General features: G+C 44.1%; 1 protein-coding gene across 2 annotated transcripts in view; it reads right to left on the bottom strand.

Annotated features, from left to right (window-relative positions):
- LOC115836307 (bridging integrator 2-like) overlaps window positions 1–11,235 on the bottom strand; it is a 32,313-nt gene extending 21,078 nt beyond the window's left edge. The window contains exons 1-3 of one of the 2 annotated variants that reach the window (XM_030816534.1): window positions 11,161–11,235; window positions 520–574; window positions 118–212 (exon numbers count right to left, since the gene is read on the bottom strand). In XM_030816534.1, the coding sequence (XP_030672394.1) occupies window positions 118–210 (93 nt within the window). In that variant the 5' untranslated portion in view covers window positions 211–212; window positions 520–574; window positions 11,161–11,235. The remainder of the gene's footprint in view (window positions 1–117; window positions 213–519; window positions 575–11,160) is intronic. The other variant, XM_030816536.1, reaches the window with a different exon arrangement.
- Between the last annotated feature and the right edge of the window lie 981 nt (window positions 11,236–12,216).

Here is a 12,216-nt window from a genome sequence, read left to right as displayed (position 1 = left end):
GCACAGTGTGAACTGGCTCCTTTGTTTTCCTATTTTCTTGGATAGCGAAGCTAAGCTGAGGTTGAGATGCAAACAGGAGTAAGTGCCAACAAGTTGTAGAACCCAAGCCACTCTTACCCCTACGATGGCCTTCAGCTCCTCATGACCGTCCCACTCGCTGCTGTAGATCTCCTGCAGGGTTTCTGACACTCTTTTTGAACTTTCATGCATCACTGAAAGGAGAGAATTCAGTCCCACCATCATGTTTCCCCAACAGTAGTTGGTGTAATCACATGGGTGACAAATCAGTGGTTCCAATTCAGAAGGACAAACTCAGAAGGTTTAGGTTATATAAGTGAGGAAAGCTGGATGGGGCTGAAAGAAAAAGTCACTCTTCCTCAGCCCACAAAGTTCCAGGAGTCAAGAGTAGACAAATGATAAAATGACAAGAACCTGGGGGTATGGCGGTTGTTTTCCACCCCCAAATCTCCTAGTAGCTGTATAAATGCCCTCTGGATTCTCCCATGCTGCAATGCCCACCTTTGACTGCACTAAGGAAGTTCTTCAGGTCCTTGTACAGCTTGTGGCCTTCTGCCTGAAAGACAAAAGTACATCTGGTAACTAAAGAGATTAATATTTCAAAAGATGCTCCAGATGTCTAAGTCAAAAGTAGGTTAAGAGCAGAAATCACACCTAGAATTTCTCCAAATATTCACAGTTGTTATAAGTTAGCCTTTACTTTCTTTACCAACATGTTGTAGGTGGTCTCTTTTGTGTTAGTTTTTAAGATGGGGGCTTGCTAAGGCTCCCATTACACTGGCATTCTTCCTTCCAGTGAACAAGAGCCTATACTCAAGTTCCACTGTTGAAATGTAAGTGTTTTCCATGTAACACTATCTATGCGATTCTCTGGCGTGTACCCTCCTCTCTGGGTAAAGTGCTACCATTTTTTGCAGACACCAGGCCTTCTTCTTTCTCTGAACCCTCACACAGACATTCCTTTCCTCCCCAATATCCTTCTCTGACTTGCCTCACTTTACCCTTCCCTTCCATCAGTCACCTTTTATGCTACTCCAAAGAGCCTCATCATTGCTTCTCCTGTGCCACCCCGAATGTCTTCATCTATAGCTCTATCTATCCCTGCTTCCATCTTTGCTCCTGTGTCCGAAATCTTTTTTTAGGCTAGGAACCCCGAGTTCAGACAAGGGTTCCTCCTCCCTCTAAAAAAGGAGAGGAAGGTATTATTTAGACTTCAAAGTTTAAATCTCAATCTGATAGATGAACTGCTTTTGTTATAACTCTGACAAATGTTCATTTAGCCTCTGCTTCTCATCAAATACTTCCAGAAACTGGAAACTAACATCTTGCCTGAGACAGTATCACTTGATTTTAAACTAGCTCTGTTAAAACTTTTTCTGGCTGGGCGTGGTAGTTCACGCTTATAATCCCAGCACTTTGGGAGGCCAAGGCTGGCGGATCACTTGAGGTCAGGAGTTCGAGACCAGCCTGGTCAAAATGGTGAAACCCTGTCTTTAGTAAAAATACAAATTTTAGCCGGGTGTGGTGGCGCACACCTGTAGTCCCAGCTACGCAGGAGGCTGAGGTAGGAGGATCGCTTGAACCTGGGAGGCGAAGACTGAAGTGAGCTGAGCTCGGATCATACCACTGTACTCCAGCCTCGGTGACAGAGCAAGACTCCATCTCAAAATAAACAAACTTTTTCCTGTTAGTCTTGGGTTGGCCTTCTGTACTCATAGAGTAGATCTAATTTCTCTTCCACACATGCTTGAAGACAACTTGCATGTGCCCTTGACCAAGCCTTTCTCACAGGTTTCCTCAATTGTTCCTTATGGTGTTTAGACCCTCTTCCCATTTTGGTCTCCTTCCTACGTGTAAACTCATTTTGAAGAGTTGGTTGGGAATTTAAGGCCAGACATCTGACATTCTGGCACCTGTCTTCAGGACTGTGGACTGTAGGGATGGACTGAGAGGTGCAGCCCACTTCAAGGGTACTCTAGGGAGCCAGCCTACAGATCAGAACAGACCAGTTCAGGGGATGTTGTACTTGAAAGCCAAGCTGCATTATTCAGTACACCATAAAATACTTGTTGTGAATTTGTTCATTTGTTATTTGCTGTATTCATTACTTGATAGACTATTGATGATACCAAAAGTGTAAAAAATTGGCCGGGTGCAGTGGCTCACGCCTGTAATCCCAGCACTTTGGGAGGCCGAGGCAGGCAGATCACAAGGTCAGGAGATCGAGGCCATCCTGGCTAACACGGTGAAACTCCATCTCTACTAAAAATACAAAAAAATTAGCGTGGTGGTGGGCGCCTGTAGTCCCAGCTACTCGGGAGGCTGAGGCAGGAGAATGGGCATGAACCCGGGAGGCAGAGCTTGCAGTGAGCCGAGATCACGCCACTGCACTCCAGCCTGGGCGACAGAGCCAGACTCCGTCTCAAAACAAAACAAAAAACAAAAGTATAAAAAATTATGGGGCCGGGCGCGGTGGCTCACGCTTGTAATCCCAGCACTTTGGGAGGCCGAGGCGGGCGGATCACGAGGTCAGGAGATCGAGACCACGGTGAAACCCCGTCTCTACTAAAAATACAAAAAAATTAGCCGGGCGTGGTGGCGGGCGCCTGTAGTCCCAGCTACTCGGAGAGGCTGAGGCAGGAGAATGGCGTGAACCCAGGAGGCGGAGCTTGCAGTGAGCCGAGATTGTGCCACTGCACTCCAGCCTGGGCGACAGAGCGAGACTCCGTCTCAAAAAAAAAAAAAATTATGGGGCCAGGCACGGTGGCTCACGCCTGTAATCCCAGCACTTTGGGAGGCCAAGGCAGGTGGATCACCTGAGGTCAGGAGTTTGAGACCAGCCTGACCAACATGGTGAAACCCCATCTCTACTAAATACAAAAAATTAGCAGGGTGTGGCGGCGGGCACCTGTAATCCCAGCTGCTTGGCAGGCTTAGGCAGGAGAATCGCTTGAACCCAGGAGGCAGAGGTGGCAGTGAGCCGAGAGCAAAACTCCATCTCAAAAAAAAAATAAATAAATAAAAATAAAAATAAAAATAAAAAATATGGGAGAGGCCGGGCGCAGTGGCTCACGCCTGTAATCCTAGCAGTTTGGGATGCTGAGGCGGGCGGATCACGAGGTCAGGAGTTCTAGACCAGCCTGACCAACATGGTGAAACCTGTCCCTACTAAAAATACAAAAATTAGTCAGGCGTGGCGGCATGCACCTATAATCTCAGCTACTCAGGAGGCTGAGGCAGGAGAATCACTTGAACCCGGAAGGTGGAGGCTGCAGTGAGCTGCAATTGCGCCATTGCATTGCAGTCTGGGTGACACAGCAGACTCTGTCTAAAAAACAAAACCAATCAAGGAAGTGTCAGATGCTACAGAAACGTTAGAATGCTGGAAGAATTGGTAAAATTCACTGGATTTGGTAATGGGTCACTGGTGACCTTGAGAAAGCACTTTCAATAGCATATTGGAGACAGATTCAGTCAGTTAACAAAATTCAGAAACACTCAGCATCTACCAGAAAGGATATCTCACTTCCTCCTTGCTTTTTCATTTATAGAAAAAAGCTTAGATAGCCTAACATGTTAAATGTATACAACATCTTTTAAATGTGGATAAGGGAGGTAGGTAGAAGTTTGAGAATTTTGAAAAGGTGATAATCAAGATTTTAAAGAGCCTTGAAAAAGTTTTGGGATTATAAAAATGAACAAGGCTTGGCTGGGCGCAGTGATGCACGCCTGTAATCCTAGCACTTTGGGAGGCCGAGGAGGGCAGATCATGAGGTCAAGAGATCGAGACCAGACTGGCCAACATGGTGAAACCCTGTCTCTACTAAAAATACAAAAATTAGCTGGGTGTGGTGGCACACGCCTGTAATACCAGCTACTTGGGAAGCTGAGGCAGGAGAATCGCTTGAACCTGGGAGGTGGAGGGTTACAGTGAGCCGAGATCGCGCCACTGTACTCTAGCCTGGGCGACAGAGTGAGACTTCAACTCAAAAAAAAAAAAAAAAAAATTAACAAGACTTTAAAATTCTTTCTTGAAGGAAAAAAAGGACTCAGTTTTTTACTTCACCATGAAAATTTTATTTCAAAAATAAATATAATAAAGTAATAAAAACTGTTAAATTACCTTGCACAGGCTGGGTGCGGTGGCCCACCCACTATAATCCCACCACTTTGGGAGGCTAAGGCGGGTAGATCACCTGAGGTCAGGAGTTCAAGACCAGCCTGGCCAACATGGTGAAACCCCCTCTCTACTAAAAATGCAAAAATTAGCTGGGCATGGTAGTATACGCCTGTAATCCCAGCTACTTAGGAGGCCGAGGCAGGAGAATCGCTTGAACCCGGGGGCACAGAGGTTGCAGTGAGCTGGGATTACACCACTGCACTCCAGCCTGGGTGACAAGAGCGAAACTCTGTCTCAAAAAAAAAAAAATTACCTTGCACAATTTGTACAAATAAAATTCCTAATTTTTTCCCATTAGTTATCATATGACCTGAAAAATCAGATCAGTAATCAAGGCTACCATGCATAAATGCACAGTGTTGAATACTAGGGGGTACTCTATCACAGCCCAGAAAATGAATGCCTTCTGCTTTCCACTGCAGCTCACAGAAGCCCAGCTCCATTTCTGTGTTTTAGAATGAAGCCTTTTAGTTACAAAGTTCTCCTTTATTCTCTTGCTCTTTCTTTTGAGAAGATGAAGTATGAGTGTGAGAGTGAGTGTGTGTGTGTGTTGGGGGGCATAGTGGTGTGGAGTGGGGGAGGAGAGAGAGGACAGGTCAGCGACAGGTATCATTTTCTTTCTCTGACCTATCTGTCCTCCCCTGGAATATATCCAGGCTGAATAATCCCAACATCTTTCTCCTTTCCTGACAGATGTGACTCTCACAGTCTTGGGTTCTCGCTTGTCTGGGAGTCAAGAAACTTGGCTTTACCACCAACTAGCAAGTTACTCCACTTCTCTGCCTTCCATTTCTTCATCTGTAAATGCAGGGTAAGGCCAGTTCTAGCTGTAAATCTTATGATTTTATCACTTCTGCTCTCTGAATCCTTGCCAAATTCTTGGCATTGCCATAAAGAGTCTGAGTCAGTCCTTCCCACCCATTATACAAACAGTCCCAACCCTCAGTTAATGAACCACTCACACCAGAAGCTTGTCCTGAGCAGTCAGGTGGACAGAGCTAGGTCTTAAGAGACTGGGGTACTGAGGATGGAGAAAGTTCTTGTCCTGGGGTTCCCTAATTTCTGGAGAAAAATTGGCTCAGACACTCAGCAAAACAAGTGTAAATAGCATGCCCAAGTGTTGAAGTGATTAAGTGTTGAAAGTGCTTTGTTTAAAGTAGATCCAGGAGGGAAATATGAAGCTAGATTATTAGATTTGATTTTAAAGGTAAAGAATTGGAAGCAGCTGTCACTACCAAAACTAACAGGTTAAAGTGTTGCTTGAGGAAAATAATCCTTCCTATATAATACACTCTGAAGAGAAGGAAAAGAGGGAAGCAAGTAGAGCCTCAAAGAAAAATTACCTATAGAAGAAATGTGATCAGGGCTGGGTGCAGTGGCTCACGCCTGTAATCCCAGCACTTTGGGAGGCCAAGGTGGGTGGATCACTTGAGGTCAGGAGTTCGAGACCAGCCTGGCCGACATGGTGAAACCCTGTCTCTACTAAAAATACAAAACAACAACAAAAACAAAAAAGAAAAGAAATGTGATCAGGAATGTGGGCAAGTGGCAAGACTTTGAAATTAAGCTAGGAAGTTTGGTATTGATAGGATAAGCTATTAATAAAAAGTTTACCTGCAAGCTGACTGTGGATGAGGGATAGGGCACATGACCAACCAGTTCAACTTCTGGAACACTTCACTCACACCTGTAATCCCAGCACTCAAGGTATCAGAGGCAGAAGGATTGCTTGAGCCTAGGAGTTTGAGACCAGCCCGGGCAACATAGTGAGACCTCGTCTTCACAAAAAGAAAAAAAAAATCCTTGACCTTGTCCTTTTTCCTACTGTGTGTCTTTACCACCCCAGGTCCCCAGGTCAGACGTGACTGTATTGTCACTGTCTTCCTCCATAAACTAAGAGCCTTGAGGGCAGGCAGGTTGTCTCATTCACGTTGAAGTCCCAGCACCAAACACAGTTCCTGGCACACAGCAGGTGCTCATAAAATGTTTGTTAAATGAATTTACCAAAAAGAGAATTTCAAAAGCATGTTCAATCAGCACTTATTATAGGTTTATCATTCTCTCAGTCAAGAAGTTTTTCCTTATTTTTTTTTTTTTATAGAGACAAGGTCTCACTATGTTGCCCAGGCTGGTCTTGAACCCCTGGCCCTTCCGCTTCAGCCTCCCAAAGTGTTGGGACGACAGGCATGAGCCACTGCACCCAGTAGAAGCTTTTCCTTATTCCCAACCTAACTCCATTTCATTTCTCAAACATATTTTCTCCCCTTAAGTGATGTTTAAATGGTGGGCTTCCACAGGGAATTCTGAGGGGTTTGTCCCATCAGATCTTGTTCTTCCCGATGGCACTTCTTCATCTCTTACCTTTTCTACCTACACATCTGCTCTTAGAGAGAGGACAAAGGGACAGAATGGGCCAAGAATCAGAAACCTTCCACAGTGCGTGTTAACTTACTGATTTTTCTTCTTTTCATCCTGGACTTGGAAATAGAACAGTAAGAAGAGTTGAGAAGAGGCCCAGAGAGGCCTCCTAGTGAGGCACAGTGAAAAAAGCTGAGTTTAAGTCTAAATCCTGGCCCTGCAACTTATATGCTGTTACTTTACTATTAACATCACACAAAAAAGGAGACAATCGCCGGGCGCGGTGGCTCACGCTTGTAATCCCAGCACTTTGGGAGGCCGAGGCGGGCGGATCACGAGGTCAGGAGATCGAGACCACGGTGAAACCCTGTCTCTACTAAAAATACAAAAAATTAGCCGGGCGTGGTGGCGGGCGCCTGTAGTCCCAGCTACTCGGAGAGGCTGAGGCAGGAGAATGGCGTGAACCCGGGAGGTGGAGCTTGCAGTGAGCCGAGATCGCGCCACTGCACTCCAGCCTGGGCGACAGAGCGAGACTCTGTCTCAAAAAAAAAAAAAAAAAAAGAAAGGAGACAACCAGACTTTATGTGCCTCCTGATGGAAGAATACAATAACACCTACTAAGTATTCTTGCCATTAAAACAAAAGCCTGAATCTCATCAAGCCTCTAAGTCTATTCATTTATAGAAAATGTGGAAGACATAGGGACATATTAGACAATATCATGGGAATTCAATCAGCAAAATACACACTATAGGAAACTGCAGGACAAACAACCTAGTATCATTAACAAATAAGCTACAAGAAGGGAGGGATTAGAATACAGATTAAGAGATATGACCTTAAGTCTAAGAAACTTAAAACATGTCAGTGAGTTGCTGATTTAAACAAACCATAAAAAGCATGAAGACACAATCGGGAATTTGGACACTGACAGGATATTTTGTGATATTAAGAAATGATTCTAGTTTTTTTAAAAGATAGCACTAAAACTTACATTTTAGTGGAATATTTAATCTGAAATATCTGAAAAGATTTGTATGACATTGGTAAGTGAAAAAGGCAAGTTGCAAAATCATATGCATGGAATAATCTCACTTTAGTAAATCTCTACTTATTGTGGATATACTTAGATATCATACACATACATAGCAAAGTAATTGTAAAGATATAAAATAACATTGTTGTAGTTTAGGAAGATGTAAAATCATAATCGTTTTGTTTATATTGTTTTCTTTTCCTTTTTCTTGAGATAGGGTCTCACTTTGTCACCCCGGCTGGAGTGCAGTGGCACAAACAAAGCTCACTGTAGCCTCGACCTCTGAGACTCAGGCAGTCCTCTTGCCTCAGCCTCTCAGGTAGCTGAGAATACAGGAGCACACCCCCATGACCAGCTAATTTTTATATTTTTTGTAGAGATGGGGTTTTGCCATGTTGCCCAAGCTGGTCGCAAGCTTCTGAGCTCAGCACTTTGGCCTCCCAAAGTGCTGGGATTATAGGTGTGAGCCACCATGTTGGGTCTATTATTAATTTTTAAATTCATTTCTTTCTTTTTTCTTTATGTAGGGGCTTTTTTTTTTTTTTTTTTTTTGAGACAGGGTCTTGCTCTGTTGCTTAGGCTGGAGTGCAGTGGCACAATCACAGCTCACTGCTCAGTAGCTGGGACCACAGACGTGTGCCACCATGCCCAGCTAATTTTTCTTATTTTTTTGTAGAGTTAAGGTCTCCTGTGTTGCTGGGTTTGTCTCAAACTCCTAGTCTTAGCAATCCTCCCACCTCGGCCTCCCACTGGGAGGTGTGAGCCACTGCACGCAACCACGTACTTTCTGATTTGTTGTAATGAGTACATATTTTATTTATACTTATTTATTTATTCATTTTTGAGACCAGGTCTTGCTCTGCTGCCTAGGCTGGCATGCAGTGGTATGATCATAGCTCACTGCAGCCTGGAATTCCTGGGGTCAAGCGATCCTCCTACCTCAGCCTCCCAGGTAGCTGGGACTACAAGCATGTGCTAACACACCTGGCTAATTTTTGTATTTTTTTGTAGAGACAGGATCTTGCTATGTTGCCCAGGCTGGTCTTGAATTCCTAGGCTCAATTGATCCTCCTGCTTTGGCCTCCCAAAGTGCTGGTATTACAGGCATAAGCTACCATGCCTGGCCAAGTAAATGTTGTATAGAAAAATATTTTGAGGTGTGATAATGGTATTGTGGTTACATTTTAAAAGAGTTCTATTTTTAGAGATTGATAGTGAATTTTTCTTTTTTTCTTTTTGAGACAGAGTATCACTCTGTCACCCAGGCTGGAGTACAGTGGTGCGATCTCGATCTTGGCTCACTGCAACTTCCGCCTCCCAGGTTCAAGCAATTCTCCTGCTTCAGCCTCCCGAGTAGCTGGGATTACAGGCATGTGCTACCACGCCCAGCTAATTTTTGTATTTTAGTAGAGATGGGGTTTTACCATGTTGGCCAGGCTGGTCTCGAACTCCTGACCTCAGGTGATCTGCCCGCCTCAGCCTCCCAAAGTGCTGGGATTACAGGCGTGAGCCACTGCGCCTGGCCTGATAATGAGATTTTTATAGATGTGTAAATGTTGTTGGAATCAAAATGGAGTCACTGGTGTTAAAAAAAAAAAATCTCTGATAATAGAGCCAGGGAAGGCTATGAAGAGAGCATTCTCATGCTTATTTGCCTGATAAGAATTATCACAAAAGATCCTATGAAAACCACAACCTTGCACAAAGGCCATCACAACCTTATACAAAAAATATTTCTGCAAGGACTTCTGCCCAGCAACTGCCTGTTCAACCTTGGACTGGTGTCACCCTTATTATTGATCTTTGTAGCCAACGATAATTATTTTCAAAGAATCATGTAATCCTTCTCATTTTTTCCTTTGAAAACATTTGTCTTCCTTTACCTCCCTGAATACCTCATAGTTTACTATGGTACACATATTCCCATTGCAATGCTCTATTCCCACATAAATACCTTTTTCTCTTAGACAGCCTCCCTCTGTTCGTTACTTAGGTTGACGAATGAAATGATATATCTAGAATTTGTTTCATAATAATCAAAGATAGGATAAAGGGAGTGGTGACACAGTGAAACATGATTGCCCATGAGTGGATAAATTATGGAAGCTGAGTGATGAGTACATGTGAATTCATTTTACAAGTTTATCTGCCTTTGTACATATTTGAAATATTCCATTAAAAAAAAAAGTTTAGGCCGGGCGCGGTGGCTCATTCCTGTAATCCCAGCACTTTGGGAGGCCGAGGCGGGCGGATCACGAGGTCAGGAGATCGAGATCACGGTGAAACCCCGTCTCTACTAAAAATACAAAAAATTAGCCGGGCGTGGTGGCGGGCGCCTGTAGTCCCAGCTACTCGGAGAGGCTGAGGCAGGGGAATGGCGTGAACCCGGGAGGCGGAGCTTGCAGTGAGCCGAGATTGCGCCACTGCACTCCAGCCTGGGCGACAGAGCAAGACTCCGTCTCAAAAAAAAAAATAAAAAAAATAAAAAAATAAAAATAAAAATAAATAAATAAATAAATAAAGTTTATCAGATCTAAGATGGTAAACCAGTAATAACAACAAAAAGTTCAAAAGTAAGATTCCCAGGCCCTACTCCCAGAGACCTTGCATTTAAAAATATTTCCCAAATGATTCCGATATACACTCAGCTACTGAATTAGATGATAGCTAATAACCCATTAATATAATTTTAAAAATTATTTTCTATATAATTCAACTAACTGGTATTTATATAGTAAAGAATTTGTGGGCCAGGTGCAGTGGCTCATGCCTGTAATACCAGCACTTTGGGAGGCCAAGGCAGGTGGATCATCTGTGGTCAGGAGTTTGAGACCAGCCTGGCCAACATGGTGAAACCCTGTCTCTACTAAAAATAAAAATAAAAAATTGTCATAGCATGGTGGCATACGCCTGTAATCTCAGCTACTCGGGAGGCTGAGGCAGGAGAATCGCCTGAACCTGGAAGGTGGAGGTTTCAGTGAGCCTAAATAAATAAATAAATAAATAAAGAACATTTCTCTGTTCCCCAAAATGACAGTCAGCAGCAAGAAAAAAGTAAGTTCTTTATTTTTATTTTTAGTTTTTTTTTTTTTTTTTTTTGAGATGGAGTTTCACTCTTATCACCCAAGCTAGAGTGCAATGGCAAGATCTCTGTTCACTGCAACCTCTGCCTCCCAGGTTCAAGTGATCCTCCTGCCTCAGCCTGCCGAGTAGCTGGGATTACAGGTGCACGCCACTCTGCCTAGCTAATTTTTTTGTATTTTTAGTAGAGATGGGGTTTCACCATGTTGGCCAGGATGGTCTTGAACTCCTGACCTCAGGTGATCCGCCTGCCTTGCCCTCCCCCAAAGTGTTGGGATTATAGGGGTGATCCACTGTGCCCGGCCAGTAAATTCCTTTAGTTCACCGAGGAAGGATAAGCAGCAGGTCACCCTGTAGCCCTTAACCCTAGGGGGAGGGTGGCTTGGTGGAGATGTTTGCCAGTTTGTAGAACTTATTGTTCTTCTGCCACTCAGCCCTCATGTCTCTTTTCTTCTTCCAAGCTTCCCTCCTCTACCCTCCAGATTACCTGTTGTTGGTAGAAGTTGTTAGCACTTTGTTCAAATCGTTCATCTTTGGTTTCTACAGCTTTCCCCAATTTCTGCAGCACCTAGGGATATAAGTCAGAAAGGCCCGTAAGGTTATAGTCAAGTCTCTCTTACACATGACCTCATATGACCCTGGCTTCAGTTAAGAATCTCACTTACAACTCAAGGGCTGTACTTATTTATGTATTTATTTATTTATTTTTGAGACGGAGTCTCACTCTGTTGCCCAGGCTGGAGTGCAGTGGCACGATCTCGGCTCACTGCAACCTCCGCCTCCCGGGTTCAAGCAATTCTCCTGCCTCAGCCTCCTGAGTAGCTGGGATTACAGGCGTGTACCACCACACCCAGCTGATTTTTGTATTTTTAGTAGAGACGGGGTTTCACCATGTTGGCCAGGTTGATCTCGAACTCCTGACCACAAATGATCTACCCGCCTTGGCCTCCCAAAGTGCTGGGATTACAGGAGTGAGCCACCGCCCCTGGCCTTGAAGGGCTGTACTCTTACTGGACCAAAAGAATTACGAATGTGACAAACTGCTGAAAAAACAATCCTGTTTTGTAGTTCTTTTCAAATTAGAGGTAGCTCTAAGGGATATGTAGTAGTGAGCTAGAGGATATATATTAATATAAAGCTCAAAAGAAATAAGGTATATCTGGCCAGGTGCGGTGGCTCACGCCGGTAATCCCAGCACTTTGGGAGGCCAAGGCAGGCAGATCACCTTAAGTCGGGAATTCGAGGCCAGGCTGACCAACATGGAGAAACCCCGTCTCTACTAAAAATACAAAATTAGCTGGGCATGGTTGTGCATGCCTGTAATCCCAGCTACTGGGGAAGCTAGGCAGGAGAATCGCTTGAACCCAGGAGGCAGAGGTTGCAGTGAGGCAAGATTGCGCCATTGTACTCCAGCTTGGACAACAAGACCGAAACTCTGTCTCAAAAAAAAAAAAAGAAAGAAATAAGGTATATCTTTCTGAATGTCATTGTTATTATTGTTATTATTTTATTTGAGACAGCATCTTGCTCTGTTGCCCTGGCT

This window comes from Nomascus leucogenys, chromosome 8, assembly GCF_006542625.1.
Source record: "Nomascus leucogenys isolate Asia chromosome 8, Asia_NLE_v1, whole genome shotgun sequence".
In the NCBI taxonomy this organism is placed as follows: Eukaryota; Metazoa; Chordata; class Mammalia; order Primates; family Hylobatidae; genus Nomascus; species Nomascus leucogenys.
This window is presented reverse-complemented; position numbering and strand designations above follow the sequence as displayed.